At 43.8% G+C, this 3,252-nt stretch overlaps 1 protein-coding gene across 1 annotated transcript in view; it reads left to right on the forward strand.

Annotated features, from left to right (window-relative positions):
- The window catches only part of Wif1 (WNT inhibitory factor 1), a 67,020-nt gene that overhangs the window by 60,402 nt on the left and 3,366 nt on the right, over positions 1–3,252 (forward strand). Inside the window, exons 8-9 of the mRNA XM_005357924.2 lie at positions 2,214–2,309; positions 2,880–2,975. Of these exons, the coding sequence (XP_005357981.1) occupies positions 2,214–2,309; positions 2,880–2,975 (192 nt within the window). The remainder of the gene's footprint in view (positions 1–2,213; positions 2,310–2,879; positions 2,976–3,252) is intronic.

Genomic DNA, 3,252 nt, shown 5'->3' on the forward strand with positions numbered 1-3,252 from the left:
CTCTGCCGGGGTCACATGCTCTGTAGCACGAGCTCTAATAGGTCTTAATAATAAAAGCCCAGAGTCAAATATTGGGGAAAATTCTGAGAGATCAGAGAGACAAAAAAGCAAAACCACAGCCACCTTACCTCTCCACGTCCCAGCAGAAAGGAGACAGAGTTCCTGTTTCCTTCCGCCTTATTACTTCCTCTCTCTGCGCAGCCATATCACTTCCTGTCTGTCTATACAGACCTCCAGACCTCTATGGTTAGCTTGTGGCTAGCTCCGCCCTCTGATCTTCAGACAAACTTCATTTATACAGATGAGATAGCACCTCAATGCTTCATTGGAAGTTTGGAGTTAAAATCTTTCATGTAAATGGTGTTCTTCAGAAAATGGGACTCTTCGGGATTGAAAATGTAGTTTAGTTGGGACAAGAGTACTTGTCCAAGGTGCACAAGCCCTGTTTGGTCCCTAGTACTGAGTAAAACTGTCTATAATAGTGTATACTTGTGACCCAGCACCAGGAAGATGGGGATAAGAAGATCAGAAAGAAGTTCAAGGGCATCCTTAACTACACAGTGAATTGAATTGGAGGCCAGTCAGGTCATATGAGTCACTGTCTCGAGAATGAGGGAGGGTGGGCTTTAAAGGAGAAAAAAGCTGAATTCTAGTCTATTACAGAGCCCTTAACCTCCCAACCTTGTTGCGAGTATATTGTCTTCATTGCTGAGTGGCTTTGCCCAGTCTATAAACAAATAAAGTTCTTGCAGGGAAGTGAAAAGTAAAAACTGAAGTGTTTGTGGCAAAACAATTTTCACATGAAATTCAATTCTTTTTGTTAAATAGTGCTTCTTAGTAAAGGGCATTACAGTTTGCTTCGTCTCAAGCTTTCTTAGGCCATAAAGATTTAGTAAGTGAAAGGTGAGTTTGTTAATGGCAATGATTTTATTAGTAGGAAAATAAAAGAACAAGAACAAAAACCCAAACTGGGTCACCACTGAGGTCTAGTGGCCACTGGCTGTCTTTGGGACATCATCCTGCCCTTGGCAGGATGTGGCTTCAGCTTGTGTTAACAGTCCCTTATCATTTCTTCTAAGAAGTCATCCTTCAAATGAGAAATTCTTGATTGTCAAGGAAAATAAACAAACACTTGTAGTGTGAGAAAGGAGAATATTGTTGTGGAGTTCTTACATCCCTGGTCCTGCTCCGGTTCTAAAATCCTAGGATCCAAAGCCCTGTGAAAACATCGGGGATAATTCATTTCATAACATAAGCAGAGTTAACAGGGAGAGTGACGCATCCCTAGGCTCTCAGACAGTCCATAGAAATGGATAGCTGTGGTCCCGGGGACCAGCCCTCACTCCATCCATTGCTATAGCAACCTATGCTCTCATCGGATCTGTTCCATGCGTGTTCCTTCCACCAGGGGCATCTCTTTGTCCCTTATATATTACAAGCTGTCGTTCCACCAGGGACGTGATGAATCCTCTCTGAAGAACAGTAAACAGCGAGCATCAGAGGTCCTTAACCAAATGCCCCTCCACTCTCCTAAGTCAACTCTCATGTGCCTCTGACGTAATCCTTGGGCAAACGGGAAGAATAGGATCCAGTTGCCCATCATGGTGGCTACCCTCAAGCACCATGAGTTGTCTTTTCCCTCCTTCTCTGCTGCGCCGTGCAGGCCCCTGTTCCTGTCTCCAAGGTTCGCTTCCCCTTGGTTAAACTACCAAGATGCAAACTTGCTTTCTGATAGATGACGCCCGAGTAAGGCTGTCATCAGGTGTGGGTACAGACAGACCTACCTCCAGAAAGAGTGATCTGCAAAAAACAGAAGTTGTAGAAAATTTCTCGTAGCGAGTCAGACATGCGTGAAATTCTAGAACAGTGTGTGTGTATGGAACTGCAGGCATGTATGAGCCAGGCTAGCTTGAATTCTCTGTTTTGTGAAGTATATTCATTGTGGGAAAGGGGGCATTATATATAACATAATAGGATATAATACTATTCAAATAATATGTAATATAATGTATATAATCATGTCAACCAATTAGCTTGTCTCCAAAACAAAAACAATATAAAAGCCAGAGGAGGCCTAAGATAAATGGAAATGACTGCCATTTCAAAGCATGTCTCCTCTCAAAGCCTTTTCACTCCCTTGAAAGATGTAATTACTATAAATAAATAAAGCCCTGGGCTCCTTCTTACTTTAACTAATTTCCTCTCTACTGCAGGCAAATGCCCACAGCCCTGCCGAAATGGAGGGAAATGCATTGGGAAAAGCAAATGCAAGTGTCCCAAAGGTTACCAAGGAGACCTCTGTTCTAAGCGTGAGTACCACGTACAGTGGTGGTATGGATGCAGGGTGATTGCATTTAGTGTCTTTGGATGTAACGTCCATGCCTGCTGCATGTCGTCTGGGCATCAGAGCTGACCTTTCCCCCTGATTCATAGGCTTCCTTTACTTAGACCATGGGCATTGCAGGGATCCCTGAATATAAAATATTTATGCACATGGCTAAATTCCTTCATTTTTAAATTTTGTTGGTTTTATCTGTTAGGGATTTCTTGAAAGGAGTAATCGCCCACTGTGCAGTAGTTTCAAAATCTCACTGAGGGTCTTTGTGTATGAGAAGCATGATGCGGAGTATAAAGATCATTCATAAGGATTTTCCCCCAACTTTAAAGCTGGCTTTTGGTTGGAAAGTGACTTAGACGAGAGAGAGAGAGAGAGAGAGAGAGAGAGAGAGAGAGAGAGAGAGAGAGAGAGAGAGAGGAGAGAGAGAAGCCAAAACTAACATATTCTAGAGAACTAAAGGAAAAGCAGCTATGTAGCTATGTTCTAAAAAGAAAGGAACAGAAAAGTGGAGGAAGCATCGCTCTGCTCTGTCTGATTCTAGCGGTCTGCGAGCCTGGCTGCGGAGCTCACGGAACCTGCCACGAGCCCAACAAATGCCAGTGTCGAGAAGGCTGGCACGGAAGACACTGCAATAAAAGTAAGTACAGGTCTTTGGGTAACCTGCAGCTCAGCCCTGCTACGTGGCGGGGTCATCAGCGGCAATCTCTCTGCCCCTGCTCCCGCACATCTCCTCTCGCAACTTCAAAGTCAGCTAAGCTTTGGAATAGAAGAAGGCATAGAAAATGCCACCAGATCCGTTAAAATATTGCCACACATATTCTCTGTGTCAAATTAATAATGCAGGGTAGCTCAGTGATTCAGTGTACTGAAGGAAGAATTTGAATAGCTAAAGTCCTTCCTCCCTCCCTCCCTCC

Source organism: Microtus ochrogaster, chromosome 24 (genome assembly GCF_000317375.1).
Source record: "Microtus ochrogaster isolate Prairie Vole_2 chromosome 24, MicOch1.0, whole genome shotgun sequence".
Lineage (NCBI taxonomy): Eukaryota > Metazoa > Chordata > Mammalia > Rodentia > Cricetidae > Microtus > Microtus ochrogaster.